General features: G+C 46.3%; 1 protein-coding gene across 3 annotated transcripts in view; it reads left to right on the forward strand.

Annotated features, from left to right (window-relative positions):
- Nucleotides 1–12,638, forward strand: part of Akt3 (v-akt murine thymoma viral oncogene homolog 3) — a 192,092-nt gene that overhangs the window by 177,080 nt on the left and 2,374 nt on the right. For 2 of the 3 annotated variants that reach the window (XM_013017505.1, XM_013017506.1), the window contains 2 exons: nt 7,497–7,599; nt 12,048–12,632. In XM_013017505.1, the coding sequence (XP_012872959.1) occupies nt 7,497–7,599; nt 12,048–12,133 (189 nt within the window). In that variant the 3' untranslated portion in view covers nt 12,134–12,632. Of the gene's footprint in view, nt 1–7,496; nt 7,600–12,047; nt 12,633–12,638 lie in introns of those variants that run through there. The other variant, XR_001175120.1, reaches the window with a different exon arrangement.

Consider the following 12,638-nt stretch of genomic DNA (forward strand, 5'->3'; position numbering starts at 1 on the left):
CAAGTGGTAGAGCGCTAGCCTTGAGCTGAAGAGCTGAGGGACAGCGCTCAGGCCCAGAGTTCAGGCCCCACGACTGGACCCAAAAAAAAAAAAAAGAATTTACCAGTAAAACTGTCTGGGCCTAAAGTTTTTATTTTGTTGTGAGGAATTTAATCGTAAATTGTTTCTTTTGGAACAAGTTTTGATATTTTAAGTCTTTCAAGGTATTTGACTATTAAGTCTATAATTCATTGGCAGGAACTCTTTTAATATCCCATTATTCCTTTAGTGTTTTATAGTGATCATTTCTGTTTCCCGATAATGGTAATTTAGGTCTTCCATCATTTTCTTGACGACTCTGGTTAGAGCTTTATCTATGTTACTGACTTTTTTTCAATGAAGTAACACTTTTGTAATTATCTTTGTGCTTCCTTATTAAGTTGAAGGATATTTAGAACTATGTTGTTTAATGTTTAATTATATAGACTTCCCAAATATTACTCTCATTGATTCTAGCTTCTTTTGTAGTTGGAGAGCATAATCTATATGACTTTAATTTTTTAATATATATAAATATCTGTCTTTTGGCTCAAGAAATGTTGGTATATGTTTTGTATTTATATTATATTTGTTCTTATATACCTTGAATTCAGTTTAATTAGAGTTGTGGAAAAGGATTAACTCTAGATGGTGGGAAGGAGAGGAAAGAGAATAGGAACACAGACACTGACTACTGGAAAATAGTCAGGCCTAGAGTCAAAGTTGGGCTGGCAATATAGCTCACTGGTAGACTGTTTTGCAAATATTCCATCCTCAATACTAAAAGATAAGGAGGAGAGATTCCAGGAAACATTTTTGCAAGATGTACCCGAAGTGAAATGTGGTATAGGTGTTACAGTGGCACTTTTCTTCCTGAGCCATCACTTTTTACTTTCCAGCTACACATTTTATGTTGTTTGGTTGTTGATGGCTGCTGTTGCAGACGCTAATGGTTGTGTTGTACTCACATAATGGGAACACTAGCAGAAAAGAGAAATAAAGGTCTAAAAATTGGTTTCCTGGTAGCATCATAATATTTTTCTTATCACACTCAAATGATGGCTCTTTAAAATTTAATTCAAAGATAAGAGTGTCAGATCAAAATTGTAGTCTAGACATCTGATGGTTAAACATTGTAACTAGTGTCTTCTTTTGATAAGGTATTTTACTTAAAATATAAAAGAACACAGATAAATGTCAAAACTAACAGTTATGTCATGAAATGTAAATAGTATGAGCTTTGAAAAATGCCTTCAAATTGGGTTCAAAGCAAAATATACCTACATGGTTCTTTAAAAGAATCTCACCGGCTGGGAAGGTGGCTCAGTGGTAGAGCGCTTGCCTTGCATGCATGAGGCCCTGAGTTTGATTCCTCAGCACCACATAAGCAAAAAAAAAGCCAGAAGTGGCACTGTGGCTCAAGTGGTAGAGTGCTAACCTTGAGCTGAAGAGCTGAGAGACAGTGTCCAGGCCCAGAGTTCAGGCCCATGACTGGACCAAAAAATAAAAATAAATAAATAAAAGAATCTCACCTACACCTGGCACTGGTGGCTCACACCTTTAATCCTAGCTACTTGAGAGGCTGAGATCTGGGAATCTTGGTTTGAAACCAACTCAGGCAGAAAAATCTGTGAGCAAACCTCTTATCTCCAAGTAGCCACCAAAAAAAAAGAAGAAGAAGAAGAAGAAGAAGTGGAACTGTGGCTCCAAGTGGTAGAGTGCTAGCCTTGAGTAAAAAAGTTCAGGGACAGAACCTAGACCTTGAGTTCAAGCCCCGGGACTGGTGTGCACAAGCACGCACACACAAACATATACACACACACACACACAATCTCATCTAAACAAATTTGCAATGCAAACTAGAAAAAATAAAGGGATGTAATAATCAAGTGTCAAAAACCTGCAACAATATTTTGGGTCTAAGTAGATTTCAGTATACTTACACTTAACAGGATAAATGTGTTGTTTTGGACATAGATGACAGTACTGTTATGTGTTTCCAGACACAGATGACAATACTGTTATGTTTCCAGTGTGTCTCATTGTGGTCTAGGAGCATACTTTTATACAATAGCTATTCTTTTCAATGTGTTGAAATGTATTTTACTGCCCATAAAAGAAAGTCTCTATTGGTAAATGTTTGGTGTGAGCTTGAGGATTGTGAATTATGCTATTATTGAATAAAATACTCTATAAGTGTTGATTAGCTCTGATAGATTGATGGTGCTTTTCAGCTTAATTATATCTAGAACCAATTTTTTCAGCCTACTGCATGAGTTCCTGACCCCAGCTGTATTCATGGATTTCTCCATTTCTCCTGTTTCTACTGTTAGACACGTGACATTTCAGATTGCTGTCTCCCTGGAGGACTGGTCCAACTGGGCAGATTGTCTGTCTCTGACAATATTCCTTGCTGTCAAATCTTTTTTGTCTTAATGTAGCTACTTCAGCTTTCTTTTGATTGTAGGATATACCTTTATTACATTTTTTTGTTCTGTTTCATATATGAAATGGGTTATCTATGCATAGTGTAGTTGGATGTTGGATTTTTTTTTTCCAGTCCACTCAGAGTCCTTTTTACTTGGTATGTTTTAGCCTGTTGACCTTTAAAGTGATTATTGGCACAAATGGTTTGGTATCTACTAAGTTTATTCCTATTTACTCATAGTTCTTTGTGTCATGTGCTCCTCTGCTCTTAACTGAAGATTTTATAAGACAGCATCTTTGCCTTCTCATAGCATGTCAACTAAATCAGTTATACTTCTTTCTCAGCTATATTTTTAACTGCTTACCCCTGAGTTTGAAACACACATTTATAACTAACTCCAAGTCATTTTCTAAATAAACCATGCTATTTCACAGATAGTGCCAATAATGTATAAAAGTATATCCATTTTCTCTCTCCTATCTCTTAAAACATTGTCATCATTGATTTTACTCTTACATACACTATAATTGCTGAATCTATTCAGACTTATGTTCAACTTTCTTTTTTATCTGTTAGTTTAAGAATAGGAAAAGTGGGGCTGGGAAAGTGGCTCAGTGGTAGAGTGCTTGCCTTGCATGCATGAGGCCCTGGGTTCCATTCCTTAGCACCACATAAGCAAAAAGAAAAAAGCCAGAAGTGGCACTGTGGCTCAAGTGGTAGAGCGCTAGCCTTGAGCTGAAGAGCTGAGGGACATTCCTTAGCACCACATAAGCAAAAAGAAAAAAGCCAGAAGTGGCACTGTGGCTCAAGTGGTAGAGCGCTAGCCTTGAGCTGAAGAGCTGAGGGACAGCACCCAGGCCCAGAGTTCAGGCCCCACGACCGGACCCAAAAAAAAAAAAAAAGACTAGGAAAAGTAACAATTTTATTAAAGTGTTCAGTACTTTCTTTTGATTGACATATAGCAGTTGCACATATTTATGGGGCCCAGTGTGGTATCAGTACATGCTACAATGTGTAATGATGAAGTCAGAGTGCCCAGCAGATTACTGAACTCACTCCTCCTCAGGAAATGTGCTTCAGTACTCCTCACCCAGCTCCTCTCTCCTTCCATCTTCTACCATTCCTAGTTTCTTTTTTTCTGTTGGTTGTGGAGCTTGAACTCAGGGCTTGGGCACTATGCCTGAGCTTTTCTGCTCAAGGCTAGCCCTCTACCATTTTGAGCCATAGCTCCACTTCCAATTTTCTGATAGTTAATTGGAGATAAAAGTCTCACAGACTTTCCTGCCTGGGCTGGCTTTGAGCCATGATCCTTAGATCTCAGCCTCCTGCATACCTAGGATTACAGGCATGGGCCACTGGTACCTGGCCTGGTCTGCTTCCTTGTCACTGGTCTGCTCTTCCTGAAATTAGCATTCTTAGCTTCTATACATAAAGAATAAACATTACTATTGATCTTTTTGTATCTGATATATTTAATATTCTCCAACCTCATCCACATTGTCACAAACAGTAGGACTCCATTCTTCTTTTATGGTTTAAGATATATGTGTGTGTGTGTGTGTGTGTGTGTGTGTAATATAGTAATATATATACACATGTACATACATCACACATGCACACCATGTTTTTGTTATCCATTCATCTGCCAATAGAAACTTTTGTTGATTCCATACTAACCAAATAGCATAGATATCACTGAAATTGTTTCATTTCCTCTGGGTATATAACCAGCAACGTGATTTCTGGGTCCTATGTTAATTCTGTTAATTTTTCAAGGATTCTCCATACTGTTTTCCAAACAGTTTTGGTAAGAGCTAGTGTTTGATGGTGTCTTCACTTTGCATCTCCTTGGTGGCTAGTGAGACTGGATACTTTCTCCTGATTGTGCTGATCATGCATACATCTTTTCAGACATGTCTGTTCCAAGCTTTCCCATTTTCAAATGAGCTTACTTGGAGGGGCTGTTGCTACTGTTGTTTTTTAATTCCTCATATGTTCTGGATGCTAATACTTTGTCAGATGAATACTTTCCACATACTTTCTCCCATTCTATAGGTGAATCTTCCAGATCTTATGACATTAATTTAATACTTAAATATATGTGATCTCATCTCTGTCCCAGAGTCTAAATTGGAACTTTGTATGTGTGTGTGTATTGTATATATAGTGTATGAGTATACATGTATTATATATACATGTGTATATACGTATGTACACACATACATATATCTAATGGATAACATGTCCATTTGACTAGACTTAGCTACATTTCCCAGAACTGGAAAATTTGCTATGTGATATTCTTGGAAGATTTGGAGGGTAGAAGCAAAGAGGTTTTGTGGGATATTCACGTGTTCTCATGAACTTTGTCCTGTGGTGTGGGTTTCACTCTGTGACCAGCATCCTAGTTTTTGCATGATTCTCACCGCAAGGTCTGAGCTAGTAAGATTGATGCCATTTTTTTTTGTCTTCCCTTATGGCCCAGCATGAACTCTAGTTCCACTAAACACTGAAAACTGATAAAGGCATTGAGAAAATGAGAGGGTTTTTTTTTTTTTGCTGGTCCTGTGGCTTGAACTCAGCCTGGGTGCTGTCCCTGAGCCTCTTTGTGCTCAAGGCTAGCACTCTACCACCTGAGCTACAGCACCACTTCCAGCCTTTTCTGTGTTGTTTTTAATTGGAGGTAAGAGTTCACTGACTTTTCTGTCTGAGCTGGCATCAAAACACAGTCTTCAGATCTCAGCCTCCTGAGTAGATAGGATTCCAGGAGTGAGCCCCGAGTGTCCAGCTAAGAGAGAACTTTTTAAATGAGAGATACTTCCATTTCCTGGAGTTCATTTTGATAAATATTATATGATCAGAAGCACTTAAGCACTGTGCCTTTGTGTTCCTCCCCTAAAAGTATCCTCCTTTGGTCCTCCTGTGTGTGAACGCCTAGAGTCCTGTATAATTTATCATGTCTCCGTGCATTTTAGATCTAGCTTCCACATATGAGAGAAAGCATGCTCCATTTTTGTCTCTCTGAGCTTGGCTTGCTTCACTTAACATGATTTGTTCTAGGTCCATCTGTTTCCTTGTAAATGACATAATATTATTCTTTCTAATGGCTGTATAAATTCCTTTGTATATAGGTACCACATTTTTTGGATTCCCTAATGTATTGCAGGGCCTGTGGGCTGTTTGTATAACTTTGCTATTGTGAAGAGTGCAGCAGTGAGCATGGATGTGCAAATGTCTTTATGGTATCCTGGCTTGTGATGCTCTGGGTAGATGCCCAGGAGTGTATGGCTAGGTCATAGGGAAGATCTGTTTAGCTGGAACCTCCAGACTGTTCAGAGTGGTTGTACTAGTTTACATCCCTACCAGCAGTGCAGTAGGATTTCTTTTCCCCACATCCCCGCCAGCATTTCTGGTTATTAGATTTCAAGATGTTGGCCAGTCTTAACTAGGGTGAGACAGAAGAATCTCATGGTTGTTTGATTTGCATTTCCTTTATAGCCAGAGATAATGAACATTTCCTCGTGTGTTTCTTTGCCGTTCTTGCTGCCTCTTCTGAGAAGTCTCTCCTTAGCTCCTCTGCCCATTTAGTGAATTTTTTTTAACTTTGGGAGGGGTTAGTTTGTTTGTTGTATGTCTTTTTTGTGTGTGTGAAAATACCATATAGAGGGGTTACAATTACATGGGCAAGGTAATGAGTACATTTCTTATCAAGCATTGTTGCCTTCTCCTTTGTTTCCCCTTCCCATATCCTCCCTGCCCCCGCACCGCCAAAGTTGTAAAGTTCGTTTTTTGACATAACGTCTTGTACATCTCATTGTTGCAATGGGTCCACCTGTATCTCTATTTAAACAATGTGTTTTTTCCCTTCCCCTCCACAAAGTATACCAACATCAAATACAGTGAAACTATGCAAAGAAAAGGCAAAGTATTTTTTTTTTTTATCAAAGGTAATTTTGTGATCACGGGCAGCCTCCTAGTAGTTAGGGTTACAGGTGTGAGCCACCAGTGACCAGCTACCGAAGACTTTTACATAAAGATTTATAGAAGTTTTATTTGCAGTGGGTGCAAGCTACAATCAGCCCAGCTGTCTGTGAGGTGGATAACTTGTACAGTGGAATATTACCCAGCAGTCACACTGGGGGCTCATGGTATATGCATGGTATGGTTGATATCAAAGCAATTAGGTTGGACGAAAGAAGCCAGACAAAAGAGGGCATAGTTTATGACTCTACATAAAATCCTGGGAACTGTAAGTGAACTTCTCACAACAAACAGCATATGAGTCACGATAGGCAATAGGAGAGAGTTACACCGGCGTGGGTCAGGGTTGTGGCTGGGTGGTAGACCACTTGCCTCGCATGCACTGTCAAACGTGTAGTGTGTGTGTGTGTTCATATGTGTACACACAAGCACGCACATATATATGCAAGTGGTGGGCATGTTTCCTATTTTGACAGTAGTAGATGCCAGTCATGCCCCAAAGCGTTTGTATTTTATTGAAAGTGCAGTAGTGTGTGTGTGTGTGTGTGTGTGTGTGTATGTGTGTGTTTGGAGAGCAAATACAGCAGTGTGAGAAGAAAGGGTGATGGGGAGGGCAGTAGATCAGTAGATATGGATAGTTGATAGGTACGGTCAGGACAATCCTTAGCAATGACCTGATGTGTGGACTGATGACTAGGTTCCTATAATGGTTCTGAGTCTGTGTGCTGCACTGGCTTGGCTGCCTCCGCAGGATGCTGCTGTCTGCTTGCCACCAGAGAAGAGCGGCGCAGCTTTCTTTCAGTTTGGCCCTCCCACCCTAGGTTTTAGTTCTCCTGCTGTGTCCCATTTCACCTGACATCTCCAGCCTCATGCTCAATAACCAAGCACTCCCATTCTGCCTGTAGACTTGACTGGAGACACCGAATGCCTCTGTCCTCACGGGCACTTGGTGACTCTGTCTCCTGGTCTTCGGCCCTGTGTACCTTGCTGCTCACACTCAGATTTTTCCCTAGAAGTGAAGCTTTCTGAATTGAAATCACTTAACAGTGCTCTTTCTCCCTTCTTGCAGCTTGTGCCTCCTTTTAAGCCTCAAGTAACCTCTGAGACGGACACCAGGTGTTTCGACGAGGAGTTTACAGCACAGACCATCACCATAACGCCGCCTGAGAGATGTAAGTGACTCCCCAGCCGCATGCGATCCCAAGACAGAGCCCACGCTGATGCGCATTCGTTCTGTTTTAAAGTTACAACTAAGAGGAAATAGCAGAGGTGACGCAGAGAAGCTTCTCTGGATCAGAAAAACCACATGATTACAGAGTAACTAGTCCTTTCTCACTACTCTACAGTAGATTCTTAGGACTCAGCTGAGAAGATTTGAGTCAGGAGATGCCCCATCACAGGCCCCACTCTTTCACACGCCATCAGCCATCTGCCCCTCTCTACTTACTTAGAAGTTTGAGTTCACTTTAAGTTGCATTATTCCTTTTAACTGACTTCTTTTAAGTACCTATATCTGTGAAGACATAATTTCATTTGCTGTTAGTATTTGGTACACATACATTGAAGTACAAATTTATTAAACTGTATATTCATTCAGATCCTCAAATCATTCCACATAACATGTGCCCCCAATTTGAGAAATGGCATAAGCAAGTGGGATTTGGTGAACGCAAGCCATTCCCGGCTGTAGTGCATCCACGCTGACACATGCGAATCGTTCTCAGCTGCAGTGCATCCACACTGACACATGTCGTGCTGATGGAGGAATGCAGACAGGATTGAGACTAGAGAACTCTTTGGATAGAGTTCTTCAAGGTACATGCATACTAGGCTCATATTGGCGTGTTTTTTGTTTGTTTCTGTGGAGCTGGGATTGAACCCAGGCCCTTGAGCTTACTAGGCAAGTGCTTTCTCACTTTGACCTTACCCTCATTTCTTTTTGTTTGTGCCATTTTGGCCTGGGCTCAGGACTGGCCTTGAACTTTGAGTTCTCAAACCTCCACCTCACAACCAGCAGGGGTGACAGTCATGTGCCACCATTGCCCAGCTCATGTTAGTGTTTCTGTACTTTGTGTTTTCCTCTGCTTAAGTTAGTAGTCACTTGCGCTGTCTGTGAAAGGGGAGATGGGAGTGAAATACTGTCCCCTCAGTCATCTTCCTCCACTGATTTTATTGTCAAAACATAAACTAGGAGTTTGTTGTTTTTGTGTTGGTACTGAGTCTTGAACCCAGGGCCAGCCACTCTCTTGTTCTTACTCATGCTGGCTATACTTGAGCCACACCTCAAGTCCAGACGTCTTTCTGGTTAATTGGATTTGTCTGCCCAAGCTGGCTTCAAACCTCGATCTCAGTTTCTAGAGTAGCTAGGATTATAGGGGTCAGCCACCAGCTTAGTTCATAAGAGTTTTTAATCTGGGTCTGGACCCTGGCAACAAGGAGATTATATGTACTGTGAAATTGAAGACAAAGTGCCTGTCTCTTTCTTTGCTTTTTTTAATTCAAAAGAAGAACCTATTACCTTTCAGCTCAAAAGTGAAGAAATTGAAGCCCAAAGAGAACTTGAGCTGTTCTGAGGTTCCACACATCAGGCCAGCCTCAGCTGGGAGGCCAGCCCACCACCTGGGCTGGTGCCTGCTGAGTTCTTGGTGTCAATGTGTTGAAGGGGCAGTGTGTGCCATTGATAGAGTTCCAGAGTGACAATCAGAAACGGTGGAGTTGTGAAGAAGTAGCCAAAGGCGTGGATGATGGGTATGGGTCTTGACCAGGCCCCAGCACGGAGCCAGGTCAGCGCCGGTCAGCTCTCCCTGCCAGCCCTTTGCTGGGCTCTGCCATTTGGATATGATACTGGTTGTAATCAGACCATCATTCTTGGTCTAAAGCCTTCCAGATGCGTCTGAGGGGCTGCATGTCCGCACCTGTCACTCTGGCTCCCTGGCCTGCTCAGATCTTGCCCAGCTTGCTTGCCTTTCCTGGTCCTGTTTGTTCCCATCTTGTGTTCCAGCTACACCATGGACATGCCATGACTCCATGTGCCTTAAACTTCAGTGTTTGCTGTTCCTCAGCCTAGAATGCTCCTTGTCCTGTGTATTTGTGTGGATGGCCATCACTTTTTCAGAGCGCTGCCTTTGAGTCCTAGGGACAATACTGTCTGACCACACCCTTGACTCTTAGTCCTCTTAAGTGAACTTGCCAGTACATTTCAGGTTGTATGTTTTCTATTCTGCTAGAACACAACAGCTTGTAAGAGAAAGGCTCTTGTGTCACTGACCATGGCATAGCCCCTATCCTTTCCTGGGGCAGATGTTCAAGAATCTGTAGACAAGTGATAGGAGTGGAGGGCCCAGGCTGCCGCTGAGCTTCCCCAGTGCACTTTGGGATACAGTGGTCATGTTTTTTAGGAGGGTCTTGCTAAATAAATAGCTCAGGCTCCCCTGAACTCATGAGCTTGTCTGCCAAGCTTGGTGAGAAGGTCTCTCACCCCTGCTTAGCCTCTTCCAAGGTCCTTTCTTAAACAGCTTTGGGGTTTGCGGGCTTGGTTTTTTAGGACAGCAGAACGTGTTATTGTGGAGTCATAGAAGTCGGTGGGCACTGTATGTTCAGCTGTGAGCAGGTAACTATGTCAGAAAGTTAAAAGCAAAATCTCAGTGTGGGAAACATGAAAAGCCCTGGGATCTGGCCAGGGAGCTGCTTACTGACCTCCCCGCTAGCTGTCCTCAGAGTGGGTTGTGATGGGGTCAGCTGGGCGTGACAGCCAGCTCCAGCCCCGCCCGGCCGCAAGGCCAGTGCGGGTGCGCGAGTTTGCCGTGGGGAAGACTGACCAGAGCCGGGGCTGGGAAGGCCTCCGCCCGCTGGTGTCACCACTTAGGAGCGCTGCCTAGCTGCCAGTCGTTCTGAGGTGGCCTCGGATGTCAGGCCCCAGAGCCAGTACGGCCCACAGCCCCCCTGGCCCCCGCGCGCACGCGTGGACACGCACACACCAGGCCCCGGCCCCGAGCGTGCCAGGCAAGTGCTCTGCCGCTCAACGCAGCCTGAGTCTGCCTTGTTAGTCCGGTCTGAAAGTTTGGGATGAGACTGAAGTGTAGAATGTAATCAGCCACAGAAACCTGCCCGAAGGCGTCCCTGTCTGTGCGCGGCCTGCTGAGCCGCAGCCGGGCGGGCCGCGCGGCGCCGAGGAGCCCGCCAAGGCCGTTCGCCGCCCGGGTGCGGCCCTTGAGTGCTTCTCCTCGAGGGAGGCGCCCGCCACCGGAAGTGGAGCCTCGGCCCCTTCTCAGATTTGGATGGTTCATCAGAGACCCGAGTCTTCCGGCCCGGGCTGGCTTTGAACCGCCATCCTCACCTCTCCATGTCCCGACTACAGCGCTGGGCCCTGAGGGGAGGCTCTAGGCCGCGCCGGGCCCTGGGCGCCGCCCAACGGCCAGGCCTCCCTCGCCACCTCGGCCTCCCAGAGCGAGGCCCAGGTGTTCTAGAACACACCAGCAGGCACAACAGGAAAGCGAACTGTGCCGCTTTCACGGGCGGGGACCCCACGTGTCCTCCCTGGTGCTCCTTCTCTGGGCGACTGCGGACGGGGCTCTTGTTAGGTGCACGTCCTTGCCGTCCTCCACAGAGGGGGCTTCTCCCAGCTCTGGTGGCTTGACCGCCGGGGATCCGCGCATGCGCAGGGCCAGGATCGGGAATCCGCGCGTGCGTGGGGCGGGCGGGACGCAGCTCTGCGGTGGCTGCCTGGCCCACCCCGCCCCGCCGGGGTGGCCTGGTCCGTGCTGCCGACTCCTCGGCCAGGCCTCTCACGGAGGAAACGCACCTCCAAGAGTGGTGCTGCGGAAAGGCGCCCTGCGGGCCTGCTCCCCGACGCCCGCACGCCCGCGGGGCTCCGCTCGGCCAGGCCACAGGGTTGGGTGCTCGCACGCGGGCCCATCGCGGAAGCACTCCGCACGCAGAAGAACATGGGGAGACAGGAGGGAGAGCGCGCGCGAAACGCTTCCCGAGAGCGGGCGGCGCGGCGGGGCCGGGCCTGGAACCCACGCCCTGCAGCCGCTCTGCGCACCGGAGGCAGGCGCGGGGGTACTGGAAGCGGAGAAGGATTTGAGGTGATGGGGTAGTGCGCAGGAAGGAGCAGAGGTCGGGGGAGGGGGCGGGGTGGACCAGAACGGACAGCCGGAGGGACGCGACCACCGGAGGGGTGGGTCAAAGCGTCTTCATGGGAAAACAGCAGGGTGTGAAGGAAGATGTTTAGATAAAATTGCCCAGGAAACTGGATTCTTGCACCAATAAAAACAACTACAAGGGGCTGGGAAGGTGGCTCAGTGGTAGAGCGCTCGCCTTGAGCTGAAGAGCTGAGGGACAGCGCCCAGGCCGAGTTCAGGCCCACGACCGGACCCCAAAAATAAAACTACAAATACTTAAAGACGTGTGGCGCGCAGGCGTGGGTCACTTAGACTTGCGGTTCTCTGGAATCAGTGGCTTCTAAAGACCAAGATGCGGTTTCTTTCGGTGGTAAGAGCAGTTTCCCGCGGCTTGTCACGTCGGCAGCCTCGCGGAGCGTGTGCGGGAGGAGTGATCAGCGTGGTTCGTGCTGTGCGGGCGCGGGGCAGTGTGCTGACGCGGCTGTTTGCCTCCGCAGATGACGAGGACGGCATGGACGGCGTGGACAACGAGCGGCGGCCACACTTCCCGCAGTTCTCCTACTCGGCCAGCGGCCGGGAATAGGCCTCCTCCATCCTGCTGCTTCCCCGTCACCCTCGGTTTCTTACTGGACACGATCCTGGACCTGTCGCCAGTCTCGCCGTTCCGGACAGCGGGGCGGCGCCACCCGCCGCCCAGGTCTCCACCGCGCCACCGTCGCCCCGTGAACACGCGCACACGCACACGCACACTCTCCAGGTTTTGTTTTTGCATGAAATTGTATTTCAGTCCAAGGTCTCATGCTGTTGCTGCTACTGTCTCACTATGATAGCAACTTCGAGAAGTAAGTTCCGTCTTCGGGAGTCATGAGCCGCCCTCGTTCATTCGTGCACCGGTTCTCGTTCGGTCTCGGAGTTTTCGCGTCTCCCTGCGGTGACGGCTCCACGAGACGCACTGATTCTAGGTACACTTTTTAACTTTCTAGAAGATAAATTAACTAATTAGACGACGAAGATGTAGTTCATATTTCAAAGCAGCTGTTGTGGAAGGACGGTGAGCGCGGGTGCTGGCGTTGAGCCGACTCGCCGGA

The sequence above is a fragment of the Dipodomys ordii genome, unplaced genomic scaffold (assembly GCF_000151885.1).
Source record: "Dipodomys ordii isolate 6190 unplaced genomic scaffold, Dord_2.0 Scaffold35, whole genome shotgun sequence".
In the NCBI taxonomy this organism is placed as follows: domain Eukaryota; kingdom Metazoa; phylum Chordata; class Mammalia; order Rodentia; family Heteromyidae; genus Dipodomys; species Dipodomys ordii.